Source organism: Bos indicus x Bos taurus, chromosome 1 (assembly GCF_003369695.1).
Source record: "Bos indicus x Bos taurus breed Angus x Brahman F1 hybrid chromosome 1, Bos_hybrid_MaternalHap_v2.0, whole genome shotgun sequence".
Classification (NCBI taxonomy): Eukaryota; Metazoa; Chordata; class Mammalia; order Artiodactyla; family Bovidae; genus Bos; species Bos indicus x Bos taurus.
The window spans coordinates 56,671,310-56,691,320 of NC_040076.1; the positions used below are offsets into that span (position 1 = coordinate 56,671,310).

Consider the following 20,011-nt stretch of genomic DNA (forward strand, 5'->3'; position numbering starts at 1 on the left):
GCTTAGTGCCAGGGCCACAGAGGCTGTGCCCTCAAAGGGGGCTCAAAGTCCAAGAAGAGGAAGCAATTAAATAGTTATGAGCAGTGTGGTATGTTCCATCACCGAGATATGTACAGTGTGATTTACAGCCACAGAGGAGGGATGGAGGCTTGGAGGGCCTCCTGGAGGAGGCGATACTCAGGATGAGCCTTGAAATGTGAAGTAGGGGTATTCCAGATTAGAGAGCAGAGGACACAAGGGTATCTGCCCAGCAGTGTGCTATGACCTCCACATGCTGTGTAGCGGAAATGCAGAGGTGAGGCTGAACGGAAAGGAAGGGGTCAGATCATGACCTCTGGTTCTTTGGTGAGGTCCTGGAAGATTTTAATCTGCAGGCTGACATGGTCAGTTTCTCATTTTAGTCTTTCTCTGGTGATGGGAAAACATTGGAGGTGGAGTGCTTAGTTAGAAGGTATTGCAATAATCTGGGTGACAAGTGAGGGAGCCTTGAATTAGGGCAATGTCAGGGGAGATAATTGAGGTTCAGGTGAGATTTCAGAGGTCTGTTACCTCAATAGGATTTCATGGCTGGTAGGATGTGGGCTGAGGGAGAGCATGGCTCCAGACTTCTGGTTGGGTGACCACGTGGGTGGATGGTGACATCATTCATGGAGCAGGGAATGCAGGAGAAGGAGCCTCTGTGTGTTATGGGGGCTCTGCAGTAAGACCACAAGGGTTGGTTGGAGCGGCCCTGGTTACCCTGTCAAAGACAGAGTGGTTCACAGTCAGACCCAGGAAAGTTTCTGAGAACTCTACGCATGACCAGCCTGCTGTCTGTCACTCTTGTCCCTATGGTAGATAGGTTGAACGGGGTGAGTTCCCTTTATTTCCTGAAGGGCAGAGTCTTAACCAGTGGATGGCCAGGGAAGTCCCCTCTTCTTCACTTTTTTGATTGAGGGATTTGCATTGGCCGAGGAGAGACCGAGTGAGCCAGGATCCACAGGTGTCACTGTTCCAGACTGGCCTCTGTGTCAGAGGGAGATGGACATCAGGCACTCACAAGCCATCTCTCTGGTCATAGAAGCAGATGTAAGCAGATTCTGCAGGTGTTTTTAGTTCATCGTGGTATAATGGCTGAGGAACAGGGACTAGTGGGTCTCTGGGGCAAGTCCACAGGCCTCTTTGAGTTGGTTCCTACTGTGATAAATGGAAATCACCTCACTTTCCCTGTATACCCACAGATGCATATAAAGAACTTTGTTAAGGCATTTTTAAAAAGTATTATCTGATTTGCAGATGATAAACATAAGGTGCAGTGAGGTGAAGAAACTTCTGCTCTCTGGTTTCCCAACAAATGTTCAGGAAAAAAAAAATGGGGAACTTGGAGATATTACTATCTTACTGTCAGATTGAGAACCCTTTTCTTCCACTTAGGCCAGTTTCCAGGTTTGGAAAGTAAATGGAAATGGATACTGAAACACTGCGCCCTCTGTTTTGCTTTATTGTCTTGCTTTTCTAAGCACAGTTTTCCTGGCTCCTCTCATATCTCAGTGCCAGTTTCCTTCTGTTTGGGTTGGGCCGATAACTCAGCTTAAGCTAGCCCGGTAGCTACTCGGCGTCATAGCTCAGCTTACCTGCTCGATGCCAGAGTCAGCGCTGGCCCCTCTGATAATGCAGGGGACGTATCCTCTTCCTCTGGAAGATTTTTTTTTCTTTTTTTAACATTATCACTTTAAAAAAATTGAGATATAGTTGATACACACAGTATTATATGTTTCAGGTGTATGACATAGTGATTCACAATTTTTAAGGTCACATTCCACTTATAGTTGCTAAAGAATATTGGCTATATTCCCTGTGTTATATAATATATCCTTATCGCCTGTTTATTTTATATATAGTAGTTTGTACTGCTTAAGCCCCTACCCGCATCTTGCCCCTCCCCCTTCTCGCTCTCCCCTGATAACCGCTAGTTTGTTCTCTGCATCTGTGAGTCTGTTTCTTTTTTGTTGTTATATTTACTCATTTCTTTTATTTTTTAGATCCCACATATAATTGATATCATGCAGTATTTGTCGTTCTCTGACTTATTTCACTTAGTGCAATACCCTCCAAGTCCATCCATGTTGTTGCAAATGGCAGAATTTCATTCTTTTTAATGGTTGAGTAGTTTTCCATTGCCTACATATACCACATCTTCTTTGTCCATTCATCTGTTGATGGAGTCTTAGGTTGTGCCCATATCTTGGCTATAGTAAATTGTGTGTGTGCGCGTTCAATTGTATTTGACTCTTTGTGACCCCATGGACTGTAGCCCATCAGGCTTCTCTGTCTGTGGAATTTTCCAGGCAAGAATACTGGAGTGGGTTGTCATTTCCTTTTCTGGGAGATCTTCCCACCTAGGGATTGAAGCCCTGTCTCCTGAGTCTCCTGCATTGGCAGGTGGATTCTTAACCACTGGATCACCTGGAAAGCCCCATTATAAATAATGGAAACTGGTTTCTGATGAGCCACTGTGCCTGACTCTGGTGATCAGCTCACTTGCGCTCAAAGCTCCGTTTGCATTCAGCCTCACTGGCACAATTTGGGAAACACCAGAGCAAGGGGTGAGGAGCGCCTCTTTTCACTTTTTTGATCCCAAAGTAGCGTGGTTGACAGCTCCTAAATATGTAAATATTTCCTAATCATAGTAGGTGATGGTGCCACAAACAAAAATGTTAGAGTGGACACTGAAATTGACCTAGTATACCACTCCATCTCTTAACATGAAATTTTAAAACTTTTTCTGAGTATCAGTGTGCAAAAAAACACAGTGCTTAGGCACCTAAGAATTAATGAAAGGAAGAAGGAGAGGGAGGGAACAAAGAAGGAAGGACAGACATAATTTCTGACAAATGAAGCTCAGTCTAAAAGGAAGAGAGGGATAACCAGGTGGAGTTTGATGTATGACGCAGGGCACCCAAAGCTGGTGCTCTGTGACAACCTGGAGGGATAGGGTGGGGATGGAGGTGGGTGGGAGCTTCAGGATGACCAGGACACGTGTATACCTATGGCCAATTCATATTGATGTTTGGCAAAAACCATCATGATATTGTAAAGTAATTATCCTGCAATTGAAATTAAAAAAATAAAAGGAAGAGAGGGATATTGTTGTTGTTATTGTTGTTATTTTTAGCTCTTGAGAAAAAATGCCCTCTCTAGCATCCTCATCCTCCTCCCTGTTCTGAGCAGTCCTGGGACTGCTCCAACCTCCGGGTTTTCTAAATGACTTTTGGCCTGTTGGCAACTTTCTCTGGGGCTCAAAAACTCTAAGATGGCCCAGTCATTTTCCCCACAGAGTTCTTGACACTTTTTATGCTGCTTTCATCCTTGTACTGGAGACACTGTCCTCCTCGCTCCATCTCCACTGGGTTGTGTGGTAAAACGTGAGGACGCTGGGCTTAGTGTCTAACATCCAGGACTAGATTCCTTACTAGCAGAGTGATCTAGGGCATGTTTTGCAACCTTCCTGAATGCCTAGAATTTTTTTTTTTTTAATCAGCACAAAGGGAACAGAGAGCAGAGATAGCAGTGCCTCTTATGTCAGTTTCTTATGCAGACGACAGCCATAGTGACAGGGAAGTGCTCTCAACCCCTCCGCTCTGCCTCAGAGAAATTGGATTGTCACCAGTGACTGTAGTGGGAGCAAACAACGGATGCAGCCTCCTTGAGATTCTGCTGAGGGTTGGGGGGAGACGACCGGCAGGTTTTCCTTGGGGGTAGTTCTGCTGTTTGCTGCAGAATAAAGCAGTGAGGCGACAAGCCATGATGGGTGCAGCTGGGCACACCGAGCTTAGCACAGAGGAACCATGGGGGTGAAATTTCCAGAATGACGTTAAGGCTGAGGCTTCAGGCCGGCAGGAGTGGATCTAGCTACAGTCTTGCTTCCAGCCTCAGAGCTGGATTCATGCTGGGGGTGTACCCAGATCCCAGCACTGTCCTGCCTGCTAAGAACAAGGCATTTAAACTCCAAAGTAATAATTTTGAAGAGATACAATGTAAATATGTTCAGCCACAAGTTCTGGGATACTATAGGTTAGGTTTTACATCTCTGAAACATGATGGAAAGACTAATCAAAGAGTGGGAGAAGATATCTGTGACATAAAACCAACAGCTAGTATCCAGAGTGTAAATCAGTTTGGGTAAGAAAAATGCAACCCGAGAGAAAGAACACTAACAGACAATTCAAAGGTGAGAAATCCCACAGAGTTAAGGATTTTCATCAGACATCCTTCCATCTTTTCATGAAAAGATGCTCAACCTCACTAGAACGCAATATGACAGTGTGAAACACAATGAAAACTCATCAGATTGGCAAAAATTGAAAAATATGGTAACCTTAAATGCTGGCAAGGCTGTGGGCAATAGGGCACTTGTGCATTGCTGGGAGGCAGTGAAATGGAGTGCAATTCAGAAAGAGTTAAGGTAGAGATGTGCTAACTCTTAGACCCAAGTCCACCTCTTGGTATATGGCCTAGGAAATCTCATACCTGTATGAGAAGAGAGGCTTAGGGATGTTCAAGCAGATCACCTCAGCACAGTCGTGGCAGGAGACAGTCGGAAACAAAGCACATGGCCACCAGGATGGGGAGAGAGGGGGTGAAGCTGTCACTTCACGGAATCTCTGCAGAGTTAGGAGTCAGACTGAATGACCTCCATCTAGATGTACATTGTGTTGTTTAGTTGCTCGGTTCAGTTCAGTTCAGTTTAGTCGCTCAGTCGTGTCTGACTCTTTGCAACCCCATAAATTGCAGCATGCCAGGCCTCCCTGTCCATCACCATCTCCCGGAGTTCACTCAGACTCATGTCCATTGAGTCGGTGATGCCATCCAGCCATCTCATCCTCTGTCGTCCCCTTCTCCTCCTGCCCCCAATCCCTCCCAGCATCAGAGTCTTTTCCAATGAGTCAACTTTTCACATGAGGTGGCCAAAGTACTGGAGTTTCAGTTTTAGCATCATTCCTTCCAGAGACCACCCAGGGCTAGAGTCTTCTCCAACACCACAGTTCAAAAGCATTAATTCTTCGGTGCCCAGCTTTCTTCACAGTCCAAATCTCACATCCATACATGACCACTGGAAAAACCATAGCCTTGACTAGACGGACCTTTGTTTTCAAAGTAATGTCTCTACTTTTGAATACACTATCTAAGTTGGTCATAACTTTCCTTTCAAGGAGTAAGTGTCTTTTAATTTCATGGCTGCAGTCACCATCTGCAGTGATTTTGGAGCCCCAAAACATACAGTCTGACACTGTCTCCAGTGTTTCCCCATCTATTTCCCATGAAGTGATGGGACCAGATGCCATGATCTTCATTTTCTGAATGTTGAGCTTTAAGCCAACTTTTTCACTCTCCTCTTTCACTTTCATCAAGAGGCTTTTTAGTTCCTCAGTTGTGTTCAACTCTTTGCCACCCCGCAGACTGCAGCACGCCAGGCTTCTCTGTCTTTCAGTATCTCCTGGAGCTTGCTCAAACTCATGTCCATTGGGTCGGTGATGCCATCCAACCATCTCGTCCTGTGTCATCCCCTTCTCCTCCTGCCTTCAATCTTTCCCAGCATCAGGGTCTTTTCTTTTTCAGTGAGTTGGCTCTTCAAATCAGATGGCCAAAGTACTGGAGCTTCAGCTTCAGCATCAGTCCTGTCAGTGTATATTCAGAGTTGATTTCCTTTAGGATTGACTGTTTGATCTCCTTGCTCTCCAAGGGACCATTGTGGGTAAACTGCAAACGTGATTTGAGTGAAAAAAATCAAGTCAGAGAAGGTGTAGAAGGTGTGCATTTTATTCATGTATTTGGATAAAAACATGCATTGAATTTATATATGTATTTCTAAAAAGATCAAGTCTTTGGGGACTTCCCTGGCAGTTCAGTGGTTAAGACTACACTTCCAATGCAGGGGGCATGGGTTCTATTCCTGGTTGGAAAACTAAGATCCAGCATGCTGTGTGGAGCAGCCAAAAAAAAAAAAATTATGTATAGTTATGATTACACAAGGGAATGTTACATTCATAAAAACATGAGCGGAAAAGATACATGACAGCTTCAGGACAGTGGTTAGTAGTGGGCAGGGAGAGAGGACAGTGGAATAGTGTGTGAGAATAACTTTAGCTGTGCTGTGTTTCTTCAGGTAAAGGGCTCAGCTACATATGGTAAAATGTGAAGGCATGAAATGTGGGTAGTGGGAACACAGGTGTCCTTATTTTTTATGGTTGCAACACTTGATGGCTAAAATAAGGACTTTGTGTCTTTGCAATTGTACCACTCATTTGGTTGCATTATCCAGAAACCGCATGGCTGTGTCTCCTTGGAGTGAAGTTCCAGGGAAAGGACAGAAGAGGCCTTCCTTTGTCTGGTGATATGCAGGCCCTTGAGTTGCCTGTTCTCAGTCTTCTCAGCCCCTTAGAGATTCTCTCCTTCCCGTGGTGCTTGGGTCTGTGTGGGCTCAGGCTGTTGACCAGTCAGACCACAAGTCACAGCTCAACGTGCAAGAGATGCTGAAAATCCCAGCCTGATCACCTGGTCCTTACAACTGCTGCTGCTGCTGCTAAGTCACTTCAGTCGTGTCCGACTCTGTGCGACCCCACAGACGGCAGCCCACCAGGCTCTGCCGTCCCTGGGATTCTCCAGGCAAGAACACTGGAGTGGGTTGCCATTTCCTTCTCCAATGCATGAAAGTGAAAAGTGAAAGTGAAGCCGCTCAGTCGTGTCAGACCCTCAGTGACCCCATGGACTGCAGCCTTCCAGGCTCCTCCCTCCATAAGGATTTTCCAGGCAAGAGTACTGGAGTGGGGTGCCATTGCCTTCTCCGCCTTACAAATGAGGTCCCTTTAAATGAGTGCCAACTTGAATTTAGATTGGTGTGGGGCCCACCCTCTTCCTCTTTCTTCACCCAGAGCCTCTTGGTAAGTTCATTCCTCCCTAGGGTGGAATTTCCATCACCTAGGAGTGGTTTTGCTTTGTCAGGTGATATGCAGTGTGATCTGGCTGTGTTGTGTGGTTGTTAACTTGTTCCTGTTTGTTTTAGGTTACACACGTGTACAGTGATTCACCAGCTCTGAACCGCTATTTCACTTCAGTTGAAGTCATGGACTTCAGGTAAGAATGTAAAGTATTACAGTCTCTCTCTGAAGGTGGACAGTCATCATGAATTACCCAAAAGGACTCCCTAACCCCAAAGCATGAAGTTCAGTTCAGTTCAGTTCAGTCGCTCAGTCATGTCCGACTGTTTGCGACACCATGAACCGCAGCACACCAGGCCTCCCTGTCCATCATCAACTCCTGGAGTCCACCCAAATCCATGTTCGTTGAGTCAGTGATGCCATCCAACCATCTCATCCTCTGTCATCCCCTTCTCCTGCCCTCAATCTTTCCCAGCATCAGGGTCTTTTCAAATGAGTCAGCTCTTCGCATGAGGTGGCCAAAGTACTGGAGTTTCAGCTTCAACATCAGTCCTTCCAGTGAACACCCAGGACTGATCTTTAGGATGGACTGGTTGGATCTCCTTGCAGTCCAAGGGACTCTCCAGAGGCTTCTCCAACACCACAGTTCAAAAGCATCAATTCTTTGGCGCTCAGCCTTCTTCACAGTCCAACTCTCACATCCATACATGACCACTGGAAAAACCATAGCCTTGACTAGATGGACCTTTGTTGGGAAAGTAATGTCTCTGCTTTTGAATATGCTATCTAGGTTGGTCATAACTTTCCTTCCAAGGAGTAAGCGTCTTTTAATCTCATGGCTGCAGTCACCATCTGCAGTGATTTTGGAGCCCAGAAAAATGAAGTCAGCCACTGTATCCACTGTTTCCCCATCTTTTTGCCATGAAGTGATGGGACTGGATGCCATGATCTTAGTTTTATGAATGTTGAACTTTAAGCCAACTTTTTCACCCTCCTCCTTCACCTTCATCAAGAGGCTCTTTAGTTCTTCTTCACTTTCTGCCATAAGAGTGATGTCATCTGCATATCTGAGGTTATTGATATTTCTCCTGGCAATCTTGATTCCAGCTTGTGCTTCCTCCAGCCCAGCATTTCTCATGATGTACTCTGCATATAAGTTAAATAAACAGGGTGACAATATACAGCCTTGACGTACTCCTTTTCCTATTTGGAACATGGACCACAGCCTTGTCTAACTCAATGAAGCTATGAGCCTTGCCGGGTAGGGCCACCCAAGATGGATGGATCATGGTGGAGAGTTCTGACAAAATGTGGTCTGCTGGAAAAGGGAATGGCAAAGCACTTCAGTATTCTTGCCTTGAGAACCCCACAAACAGCATGAAAAGGCAAAAAGATAGAACACTGAAAGAGGAACTCCCCAGGTCAGTAGGTGCCCAATATGCTATTGGAGATCAGTGGAAAAATAACTCCAGAAAGAATGAAGAGACGGAGCCAAAGCAAAAACAATACCCAGTTGTGGATGTGACTGGTGATAGAAGCAAGGTCTGATGCTGTAAAGAGCAATATTGCATAGGAACCTGGAATGTTAGTTCCATGAATCAAGGCAAATTGGAAGTGGTCAAACAGGAGATGGCAAGAGTGAACATGGACATTTTAGGAATCAGTGAACTAAGATGGACTGGAATGGGTGAATTTAACTCAGATGACCATTATATCTACTACTGTGGGCAAGAATCCCTTTAGAAGAAATGGAGTAGCCATCATAGTCAACAAAAGAGTCCGAAACGCAGTACTTGAATGTGATCTCAAAAACGACAGAATGATCTCTGTTCGTTTGGGCTATGTGATCTCTGGCCACTAGAGGGAGCTCTTTGCCAGTCGTTGGCAGGGACAATGTTCTGATTCATTACTGGGACTGGCTTGACTGCAAAACTTACCCTTGGGTGAGAGTCTCACATGTGACCACTCTTAAATATTTTATTGCTACCTCTTAAACTAGGCCTTTAAAAAAAAAATCTGGCCTTCTTGAACCAAAGGATAATTGTGATAATTCTAAATGGGGAGGTAGCATTTAACAAGCTGTGTAGACCATTGATTAGCTGAGGATAGCCGTATGATTATTTTTCTTTTAGAAGTAGGAGAATATGTTCTAGAAAGAGAAAAACTCCCTCTCCTCGGTCCCCTTACTGAGAATTGCAAAACTGTGGGAAGTAGAAACAGGACAGAAACAGTTTCTCACTTTGGGGACAAAACAGGGAGGTAAGATATGCTGCAGGTACCCAGGGCCATCTGGGGAGCTTAGGATTGTGTATCCTGCCAATGCAGGGAGCTCTGGGCCCTACTTGGGCCATTTTATAGGTTAAGTGATGAACTGGTTAAACTGGATAGCTTTGACAAGCACCTGTGGGAGAAGGGAGACCAGGGAGACAAGGGCTGCCTTGGCCTGCCTCTAAGCAAAGCGTGGTGTTAGGCAGCTCTTGGAGCCTCTCCTGCATGGCCTCTCATGGCGGGCTTCTCTGGGTTGGGTTTTAGGTGAAAGGAGGAGGTTTGGATAACTGCAATTTTGTATGATAGGTGCATTGACAAGGGCTCTTCTAGGGTAGTACACTCTTTGTTTTTTTATACTGGGAGAGCATGTAGAACTCAAAAGATGTTTTTGCTAAAATCAATTTCCTGAGTTGCAGTGTGGTTCTGTTGATATGTTTATTGTCTCTGTTTGGTTTGCCTTTCAGTGGTGAAAACGCCACAATAATCTTCCGCCTGCACTTCAGGGTTCCTCCTGAAGATGACAGTTTTATGAAGTATGTGATGAGTGAGGAGTTCGTGCTGGGTGTTTTGCAGCAGGATTTCCATGATCAGAACATGGCTGGTTGTGAAACTCTGGGGCTTGATCCAGGATCCCTCTGCTCCTATGATAAGTTGAGCACGTCCAGAAGGCAGAGCTGTGACGGTAAACGGGGGAACCAGGTGGGGCAGACAGCTTGCTTTGATTTCTGAGCAGGCGATCTTCCATGTCCGTGGAGGTCACCCAGTCCCTACCCTTTGTGAGCAGATAGAGAAGCTGGAAAAAAAAGTCATGGAAGCAAACTATAAAAATGAGGGTTGCTGCATGTTTCCTCGCTGTGGTTCACCCACATTCAAAGCTCTGAATCCCACGTCACAATATCATTAGACACCTTCATGGAAACGCCATGGTCTCACCGGAGAAGCAAGTACTGAAGAATTGGAAGTAAATGGTATATTAAATTGTTGAAAGATGGTTCAATCTGGAGAATATCTTTTTCTGTTGAAGGCCACTAGTCTAAGATATTAACAGAGGGACATAAAAAGGCAAGCTTGTCTCTTTCTTAGAAGATTATAAGCAAGATGTGCATCGACGTTTAAGAATGGAATGAGGAAGTGGACGTTATTTAATAAGCATAGATGAGACCCCACTTGTCAGAATCTGAGAACACTATACAAAACCTATCAGGAAGGAAGGTGGGAGTTGAGATTACTGCTAGCCTCCGAGACCTCCTCCCTGTGGTCTGCACTGTTGACCTTACTTTCCATTCTTGTTTTCCACTTCTGATTGCTCACTTGGATGGGTTTTGGATCTTGGTTAGTCCATAATGCTAATGATTTTGGATGGTTCCTAATCCACAATCCATCAGAAGCACTCTGTACATCAGCATTGGTAAATCCTAGTTGAATGAATGAAAAAGGCAGTCACGAAGGAGATGTGGTGAGCAGCAGGCATGGGGCCAGCTGCCAAGGGTCAGAAGAGTGGAACAGATTATAGAGCACACACATCCCCACGCCGTGTGAGAAGAGGTGTTTACTGTGATGACACTCGATTCTTGGGGACGAGAGGTGGAAGTGGACTAACCTTGGCCTGGGAGGGCGGAGAGTTATATAAAGCAGCTCTCAAAGCATTCTTTTCCCCAAATGAATAAAAGGAATGACATTCAGAGGGCCAGCTTCTAGCTCACTGGGAAAGTTGCAGAGTGAAGAGTTTCCTCACTGAGCATCTGAATAGATGGAGTGTGTCTGTGGGCCAGACCAGTAGCATATTGTGTGGAGTGAAAAGGTTCTGCCTCCTCCACAGGAATTCTAAAAAGAAAGAAGGAAGGAAAGAAAGGAGGGAGAGAAGGAGGGAGGAAGAAAGGATCCTTCAGCCCCGTCCTGTGTACAGCTGAAAGAGAGAAGAGGCCCTCTGGCTTGCTGTGTGGTGACTGGCCTGGACTCTCTGAGCCTCCTCTCTGAAACTGTGGTTCCCAGCTCTTTCCAAATGGAGATGAGGGATTAGGAGGAGGGTGAGAAAGAGTTGAGGAGGATTATGAAGCTGGGAAGTCCACACAGAGTATGACAAACAGCAGGTTGCTTGTGAGGCCTGACGGACCTGGAGCTGAGCCTCAGACTCTGCGTGGCCCCCAGGATACACCCGTGAGCAACAGCATTTCTGCTTCTCAAGGAGACTGCACTCTTTCTCTCGGGCATTTCTCCTGGGCAGGGGGGGTCTCTATGACCCCACACCCTCTTTGCAGAGCCTGGACGGTGTTTGATATTTTTAGGAGTGTGAGTATCAGTTTCCTCTCAAATGGAAGGGAAGACAGTGACCATTTGGGAAGCAAGCAAGGACAAAGAGAGTCTAGAGGGCAGGGAGGCAGAGGGGCAACTCAGGGCAAATCCAGAGGGAGGGCGGAGAGGGGTGGCAGGAACCAGAGGGGCCCCAGGAGGGACCAGCAGGGCCTGGGGTTCTGGGGCCGGCCCCCACGTTCCCAGGCACTGTGGGCTTGGCAGGGTAGCCCCTTCTGCGATGAGCTAGGCAGCTGGTTTCCCACAAAGATCATGTTCTAATTCTTCAAAGAGCAAAGCTTCTTTTTTTTTTTGGCCATTAAAAAAAATTATTGGAGTATAGTCAGTTTACAATGTTGTGCTAATTTCTGCTGTATAGTGACATAGTTATACCTGTATCTATCTGTCAAAGAGTCGGACATGACTGAGCGACTAAGCACAGCACATATCTATTTATATGCATATGTTCTCTTTCAGATTCTTTTCCATGTGGTTTATCATAGGATATTGAATAGAGTTCCCTGTGTTATACAGTAAGACCTTGTTCTTTATCCATTCTCTATATTATAGTTTGTATCCACTAACCCCGAACTCCTGATCCATCACTCCACCAGCCTTTCTCCCGCTTGGCAGCCACAAGTCTGTTCTACAAAAGGCAGAGTGGATTTTAAAATTGCTTGGTTCAAATGCCCCTTAGAGAATTTGGAGATAGCCGTGTAATGTCTCCCTGGAAAAAATGCACACACTCTTCCCCCCGGACAGAATTTTACAATTTCAGGGATTCCAAGGATTCCCTGGGGCCAGTCTGCAGTTCCTTGGAATTTCCAACGTGTGTGCTAGAGAACCTGAACCTTAAATTAGCTTGTAATTTGGATCCCTAAGGGATTGTTTGTGTATTTTTCATTCTCTAATTGGGGAATATGACTGCTTGACCTAACTGCAAGCATTTTGATGCCTTCTACAAAGAAAAACTTCCTTTAATATTATAGTCATAAGGGAATTTTTAAATTTATATTTTCTTGCAGTGTTAATTGAGATATAATTAACAAATAAGACAGTGTAAGTTTAAGGGTTACAGAATAGTGACCCAACCTGTATATCGTGAAATGATTGCCATAATAAGTGTGGTTAACGTCCATCGCCATCATCTTGTAAGTTACAAAACTATTTTTCCCCTTGTGAGAACTTGTTCCCAGGACTGATTTATAACAGGAAGTTTGTGTTTTTTGACCACCTTCATTCAATTCCTCCTCCTTCACACCTTGCCTTTTCAGTTCAGTTCAGTTCAGTCGCTCAGTCGTGTCCGACTCTTTGGGACCCCATGAATCGCAGCGCGCCAGGCCTCCCTGTCCATCACCAACTCCCAGAGTTCACTCAAACTCATGTCCATCAAGTCAGTGATGCCATCCAGCCATCTCATCCTCTGTTGTCCCCTTTTCCTCCTGCCCCCAATCCCTCCCAGCATCAGAGTCTTTTCCAATGAGTCAACTCTTCGCATGAGGTGGCCAAAGTACTGGAGTTTCAGCTTTAGCATCATTCCTTCCAAAGAAATCCCAGGGCTGATCTCCTTTAGAATGGACTGGTTGGATCTCCTTGCAGTCCAAGGGACTCTCAAGAGGCAACCATCAATCTGATCTCTTTTTTTATGAGTTTGGAGATTCTACATGTAAGTGAGATCTTGCAATATTTGTCTTTCTCTATCTGACTTATTTCACTTAGCATAATGTCCTCAAGGTTAAGGGAATTTTTTTTGGGTGATGGATTGCTCCTTCCCCATCCCCCTATTCCTGGAGCTTCTTCATCTAGTGGAGGGTAGGGTCTTGAGATAAGGAGGGGAAATATGTTTTACAGTGTAAAACAACTGTATGACTTATTTTGAACCTTGTGAGTTATTTTGGACGTGGGGTAGTTATTTTGTACTGTTTTCTGACCTGTGAAGGAGTCAACCGGTAGACTGAGTAAGGAACAAAAGCAAAAACTGATCAGTGTGAGAGAGAAGAGGAAAAAGTTCCAGGCAATGAGAATGATGAATCTTGTTTTACAAATCTGGGGTAAACTATGGACTGCTGGCAGAGAGGCCAGTGTGTGCATTCTGCCCTTGAAAAGACTACCTGGGGTATCAAGGGCAACCATTGAGGTTGTTTACAGATTCCCCAGAAAGCGCAGAGTTTATCCAAAGAATATTGCTTCTCAATCAGTGCAGTTTTGTCCCCCAGGGGTATTTGGCAAGGTCCGGAGACATTTTAATTGTCACAGTTGGGAGTGTATGTGGGATCCTAGCATCTAGGATGCCAGAGGCCAGGGATTCTTTAAACCTCTTACAAAGCACAGGACAGATTCTGACAGCAAAGGAAGATCCAGCCTCAAACATCAACCACCAGAACCCCACTGTGGAGTACGTGGGCTCCCTGTGTCTTGTCCTCAGTCATTGCCCAAATGCCTCGGCCTTAGGCCAGCTCTGCACCATTTCCCTCATTAGAATTTCTCACTGTATATTGTGCTTATATTAAAAAAAATGAAAATTTAGAAATATTTTTATGATTAGACAATGGAAAAAAGATTGACTGTTAAAATGTCCTTTGCATCCAAAAGCCCTCGTCAAAATGTTATTTATCATGAATTATGCCAAAGTAAATAAGCAAACAATGTGTTATTTCCTTTTTTTTTTTTTAAATGTGGTGGGAGTTGTCTTACAGTTTTGAAAGAGCTTACCTACCCTCAACTTTCCTCGTTCCTGTTTAGTTTTAAACAAAAAGCAGCAAAAATCAAAAACAAAGCAAAATTTTATCTATCCCCAGTGCAGGGGGGGATCCCCAACTTAACTACCCAGGTCTAAACCCGATCTGTTATTTCCTTTTGAAAGGAATTCAGGAGTTGTGAACCTGTGTGTGTGTGTATGTTACCTGGAGAGTAAATCTCCTCTGTTAAGAGTTTACAAATATTCCAGTTTTACATTGGAGTTCATAATCAAACCCAGTGAAATAAAATAAAAACATAAATGTTTAGAATAATTATGCCTTTTTTTAAACGGTGACTCTTGTTTCTATTTCCTTTTCAGAATGATGAAGGTTGATCTATGTCTGACAGTAGCACTCTGCTGAACTTTGGGATGCGGAGAGTTCATTCCACTTTACAGAAGAGATCCTGAGAATTAACATGGAAGGACTCAAAATGATGAGAGGCATGGAGGCGGTCCTTTTTCTCCAGCTTCTGCACAGTTACAGAGTCTGCTTCAGTGTTTAACAAAACTGTACTCCAGCTCTGCCCCAGCTGGGTCCGTATAGGGTGATGTAGTGGGGCGGCTGGCAGACCTGCAGGGGGAGGTCCCTCCACCCACAATGGACATGCTCTTTTTAGGGCAAGGGGTTCTTTCAGGCAGGATCCCGCCAACCTGGGCAGGAGGAGAGAGAACAGGGAGAGGCCAAGCGAGGGAGAGTTCAGCCAGTCGCTCTCCTCCCTCTCAACCCTACATTTGACCTACCTCCAGACAAGGCTGTGAGGAAAAGGCGTGCACTTTGTCAAAGGTAATTAACATTGTTCATGTCTACTTCCAAGACACGTTGACTTGTCACATCTCAGGAAACCAGCCTTGGCACGTCACCCAATGTTACTGCATTATGTAGCACTACAGAAATGAGATGTGTGTTTCTTAATTATTTCCCTGCATAATTACTGTGTCTCCTGAACACCTCTTTTGGAGACACAGGTCCCTGTGAATTTTGAACACATGGCTCTTCATTTTGGATAGTTTGTCCATTTATATTTTCATCAGCTTCCATCAGACAATCGTTAAGACTGCTTACCATCTGCTAGAGGTAGTTCATGTTGACTTTTTGTTATCTGGGGTCACTAGCCTTCCTGTAGGACTCAGTGTCTTCAAGCACTGATTATGTATCTTATTGAAGATGGTTGTGAAATAGGAAGAACCACTCTCAGAACTAAACTGCTGGAAGTTTAATGCCAGATCCTTTGGCAGGTGAGGGTTGGGGGGAACAAGAGGGACTGTGTTGGTCGCCTACAGACATAGAATTACCTGTCAAGAGGGAACAGAGTGTCTTGTTAGGAAAATAACGTTGCTGGAAAATTTCCAGGCAAGTTCTGTGGTCATGTAATGAGAGGTTCATAGCCTCACGATCTCAACTGGCCCCGGTGGATGATGTCAGGGGAGGGCAGCTGTGTAAGGGGATGTGTCAGAGTGTGCATCTCAGGCTAGATTTGTCGAGCTCTTTAAGACCCAGGACTCTGGATAATGTGAATGTGCTTTGTTATTTAATTGGAAGATATGTTTATTGTAACTCGGTGTCTCATTTTGAGCATTGTTCCTCAAACTAGTGAAACAGGTGAATTTCCCTTCTTCCTCTTTATATTTTATATGTCAAACCTAAACTTTCATGTTTGTACTTTTAAGAAAATAATGAAGAACTTCTTTGGAGAGGATTTAAAATATTGACAATAAATTATTTTTTGCTGCCATTTTGCTGTATTAATGTTTGCTCTGTAGGCATTGACTCTCCAGGGCCTGGGTTTGGACTGGCGTGTCCTTGCAGTAATTGGTGTTGGAAGCGACCTTTTCATGAGGGCAGCTTCCCCTTCTGAGTGAATAAGATTGAACCCGCCTGGGCTGGGTCCTCCTCTCCCTGTTCCTGTTGCAGAGGGGCTGTCTCTTCTCGCCACTTCCCTTGGGGCCCCGTGGGCATGACCAGGTGTCTGAAGAGCCTGGGGCTGGAAGAAAGGGCTGGTTCCTGTCTGGAGGCAGGACTGGGTTTGGTTCTGATCTTCCCTTCTCTGTTGGAAACCACCAAGATGCAAGCACCTTGCCTCAGGTTTTGACCACTTGAAAGTCATAGAGAGGATTTTCTGTTGGTTTGACCCTTCTGCCCAAATGGTGTGGAAAGAAATGAACTTTGTGATTAGAGCATTTTGAGGTGTTTGGGGGCTGTTATGCTACAGGAGATGAATTGATTGGCTCCCACACATCTTCATACCACATGGTGCATAAGAAGGTTTCAACAAATATCTGTGGTATAACAGCATTTTTTTTTTTTTTTTTTTTTTTGAGGCTTGTGAGATCCTAGTTCCCTTACCAGGAATGGAACCCAGGCATTGGATAGCCAGGGAATTCCCAAGTGAACTATTTTGGGGGTGCCTCTCTGTGCTGTCTGCAGGATCTTAGTTTCCTGAAAGGGATCGAACCTGAGCCCTCTTCAGTGGAAGCATGGAGTCCTAGCTCATGGGCCACAGGGAAATCTCTCACTGAAGGACTTGAGAAGAAAAACTGGGAGTCACTTAAGTACAGACAGATAGTACACAACAGATCAGTGGAACCTGCCCTCTTCCCATCTCCAAAGAAAATTCTAGCCATGTCCCATTCTTTTCTGCCTTTCAGTTTAACTTAGTTTTGCAGATTGTTTTTAATGATGTGAGTTGCAGAAGGCTACAGAATATACTAATGAAGATGAGAATGATAAGAAGGAAAAAAACTGCTGGTCTTATTAGCGAGTCAGGCTCTGCACAGATGAGATGGGAAACAGCGGGAAAAGCAAGATGTTAAAGATAAACTGTAGGACTGTATGATGGTCAGAGAAAAGGGTGAAAAGTCTAGTTTAACTGGAGGAGGCTTTGCTAGCAAGTAGGACAGGAGCTGAACCTTGAAGCAATGGTGGGATTTGAGTAGACACATTTTCTTTCTTTTTACATGTTTGTGTCTTAGGATGAGACACATGTTTTCATCTTTTCCCTTTAGATATGGACTCCTGCCTTATTCAAAGTCTAGTGCTGCGAAAAATGGGAGAAGTCTCTATAAATCTTCCCCTCTCGGCTCCCATTATTGTTTCAAAATAAGCTTATTCACACAATTACTACATTGCCAGCAGCAACTTTTCCTTTATGATCCGAGTTCATTATCCTCTTAGCAGCAGAAGGCAGTTTTCTCATCTTATCATTAGGAAACCAAGGTACGGAAAGGTGGAAGGACCAGCCCAGAATCCCACAGTTGTGGGGAGCAAAGTCCAGGCTAGTAGGAAACACCTGATCAATGGCCTCCAACTGGTGGGCACTCCAGGGCCATGCAGGCTATAGGGTCAGGCCTGGCTACATTCTGGAAATTCATGAAGAGCACAGGAGGTAGGGAAGGGGATGGGTTGAGAGGTGGGTTATCAGACTGAGCAAGACTCTCTGGGGTGATCATGACCACTCAACACTTTACCAAGTGCCTCTGTTAGGAAAGTGGAACTTACACAGATCCAATTAACAGTTGACAGATCCGAGGCACACTCAGATCAAGTGGCTCACAACTAGCTTTCTGAACTCAGTAGGTTGACTTGGAAAAGAACAGAGTCAGATAAAATGTAAACAGAATCTCCTTTTCCTCTGAAGGCTCCTGTGAAATCTTGGGGCCTCAACGTTCCTGTTCTACCTACACCCTTCCATTCCTTCCATAGTTGAAGCCCCTGCACCCAAGGTTGTCTTAAAAGCATTAGCATTTGAATAATGCTATTTATTTAAAACAATTTATTTGTTGTCAACGGTAGATTTTCTTGACCTATCTTTGTTCTTCTCTTGTACCTCTCTTGTGTTCTAACATAAGAATTTATTCACAGACTAAGAGATTATTTATAGCTACTAGTGTGAGCATAAAGCAGAAACCACAAAGCCTGCAGACACTGCATATGCCTCTGAACTGTGGCTATGTGTAGTTTTAAGATCAGCATGGGGGAGGGGAGTTTTCCGATTGTATGTGTGACTTAAGGGAGCATTTTAAATTTTCAGGCTTAGTTTCTTATCAAGAACAGGAATTCTTTCATTTAGGGATTGCATCCCCAAATGAAACTGTATACAAATTTGTGTGTGTGTGTGTGTGTGTCTGAAGGTACAACTTCGGTAAAAAGAGTACACTGCTTTCATTAGAAATCCTGAAATCTATGGAAACAGATCAGCATTAAATACAGCCATAGTAGGTATTTCAAAGACTCTCTTACTCAAAAATAGTTCCCTTTCATAATTCCTTTAAATTTCATTATAAGACAGTTTTCTTTGTTTAAGCATTTATACTCAATATGTTCCCCAAATAAAGCATATTTGGGACAGATAATACTCTTACAGGGTAAGACCCAAACAACTATAACTTATTATGTTGTAACTACAAACACTTACTAATCAACTTCCACAGTGGTCCAATTTCTAAGTGAAAAATCCCTGTGTAAACCCCAGTAATTACGTGTCTGCCTTGAAGGAAGACTGCCAAGTGGCCCTGAATCACCAGACACATCAATGCAAATTTTTCTCTACACATGATAAAGATTTTTGTATCCTTTTGCTTGTTGGCAAAATTTGTTCGTAATCTGTGGCAGATAATGTACACACATTGAATGAAATCCTCCTGCTTGTGGGTGATGGAGCTGAGCCTCTTACACGCTCAAGTTCACAGATTGAGGAAGAGATGAAACCAGGACTCAAATCATTAATCGTCTGACTCTAGCATGCGCACTCTTTGCCCTAAGCCGCGTTACATCTTGTACTGTATTCTCCGTTACCACGCATGCCTCCTTTTGAAATTGAGTGTATCTCAGCCAAAGGTCGAGTTAGGATTCCATGTGGAAGAATTTTGCTGAAACTAGGAAGTTAGCAGAGGACACGATATTAAGATGTGATTGGCTTAGCTCAAGATCATGGACTGACTGAAACCTCATCAAACCTGTGTTGACACATCCAACCTTAAGTCACTGGATTATCCCAACAGGGCACTTAGCACATTTTAAATAGCAACACTGTTTAACTTTGGTTCACTGGGGAGCAAAAAGGTGATTGAACTCATAATGCATCTACTACTTGTCTCAACAAGCTTCTTACTATTTTAACATCCCTCAAATTAGGACAATGGTTATGGGTTAAATAAAACGGGAAGTTGAGAGCACAGGTGTGCATATAGAAATAGTTTAATTTGCTGATTGTTTTTGCTCTCACCCTAAATTGTGGTTTAATATTTCCATGCCATTTTATTAGCACCAACTCTTATGGTTACACCAAGACCCAAAACACATTTTTGTTTAGTTTATCTATATGATTGTTTAAGAAAAGGGTCTGCAAACTTTTTTTTTTTTCCTCTGAAAAGGGCTCCCAAATAAATATTTTTGGCTTTGAAGGACCCGCAGTGTGAATTACAACAATTCAGCTCTCCAGAAGTTGAGAAGCCACAGCGAGTGCATAGATAAATGAGCAGGCTGTGAGCTGCCAAGCTTTTATTTACCAGGATAGCAAGTCAGCCAGATTTGGCCTGTGGGCCATAGTATGCTGACCCTGTTTTAAGGGCTGGGCATAATTCTAGAAACACTAAAAGAAAGAAGAGAAAGTAAATAATTGAGACAGAGGGAGACATGCTCATTAGAGAAGGTGTGTGTGTGTGTGTGTGTGGTTTTTCCAGTGTGACACTTTATTCATAGTTTATACATGACATAGTATATAACACACATACAGTATAGTAGAGCCCTTCTGTGTAGTATATTGGAAGAGCACCAAAGTGGAAGCCAGGAAATCAGGCT

At 44.2% G+C, this 20,011-nt stretch overlaps 1 protein-coding gene across 1 annotated transcript in view; it reads left to right on the forward strand.

Moving 5' to 3' along the window:
• C1H3orf52 (chromosome 1 C3orf52 homolog) overlaps positions 1-14,623 on the forward strand; it is a 40,155-nt gene extending 25,532 nt beyond the window's left edge. Inside the window, exons 4-6 of the mRNA XM_027517536.1 lie at positions 7,043-7,113; positions 9,650-9,867; positions 14,533-14,623. Of these exons, the coding sequence (XP_027373337.1) occupies positions 7,043-7,113; positions 9,650-9,867; positions 14,533-14,537 (294 nt within the window). The 3' untranslated portion in view covers positions 14,538-14,623. The remainder of the gene's footprint in view (positions 1-7,042; positions 7,114-9,649; positions 9,868-14,532) is intronic.
• Positions 14,624-20,011: the final 5,388 nt, after the last annotated feature.